Source organism: Fulmarus glacialis, unplaced genomic scaffold (assembly GCF_000690835.1).
Source record: "Fulmarus glacialis isolate BGI_N327 unplaced genomic scaffold, ASM69083v1 scaffold26550, whole genome shotgun sequence".
In the NCBI taxonomy this organism is placed as follows: domain Eukaryota; kingdom Metazoa; phylum Chordata; class Aves; order Procellariiformes; family Procellariidae; genus Fulmarus; species Fulmarus glacialis.
In genome coordinates, this window is record NW_009186197.1 from 863 (window position 1) to 1,136 (window position 274).

At 63.5% G+C, this 274-nt stretch overlaps 1 protein-coding gene across 1 annotated transcript in view; it reads right to left on the minus strand.

Moving 5' to 3' along the window:
- The window catches only part of EIF4G1 (eukaryotic translation initiation factor 4 gamma, 1), a gene marked incomplete at its 5' end in the record, with an annotated part of 7,647 nt that overhangs the window by 851 nt on the left and 6,522 nt on the right, over positions 1 to 274 (minus strand). Inside the window, 1 exon segment of the mRNA XM_009587114.1 lies at positions 66 to 198. Within this exon segment, the coding sequence (XP_009585409.1) occupies positions 66 to 198 (133 nt within the window).

Here is a 274-nt window from a genome sequence, read left to right on the forward strand (position 1 = left end):
TAAAAGGCAGCCCGGGGCACCACCATGCCCCCAGCAGCAGGAACCCCCCAGGGTCCCCCCACGGCCCGTCTCTGCCCCTCACTGCCACTGAACTCCCACCTGCTCTGTGACAAATTTGTTGACATCCTGGTCCTCGGGCAGGAATTCCTTCCAGTTCAGACCCCCGTCCCGCCACAGCTTCCCTGCGGTCTTCTGGCTCTGCAGGACAGACAGTCGGCATCGGCACCCCATGCCCTCCATCTCCAGTGAGGGGGATACTGCGGCTTGGCCATGT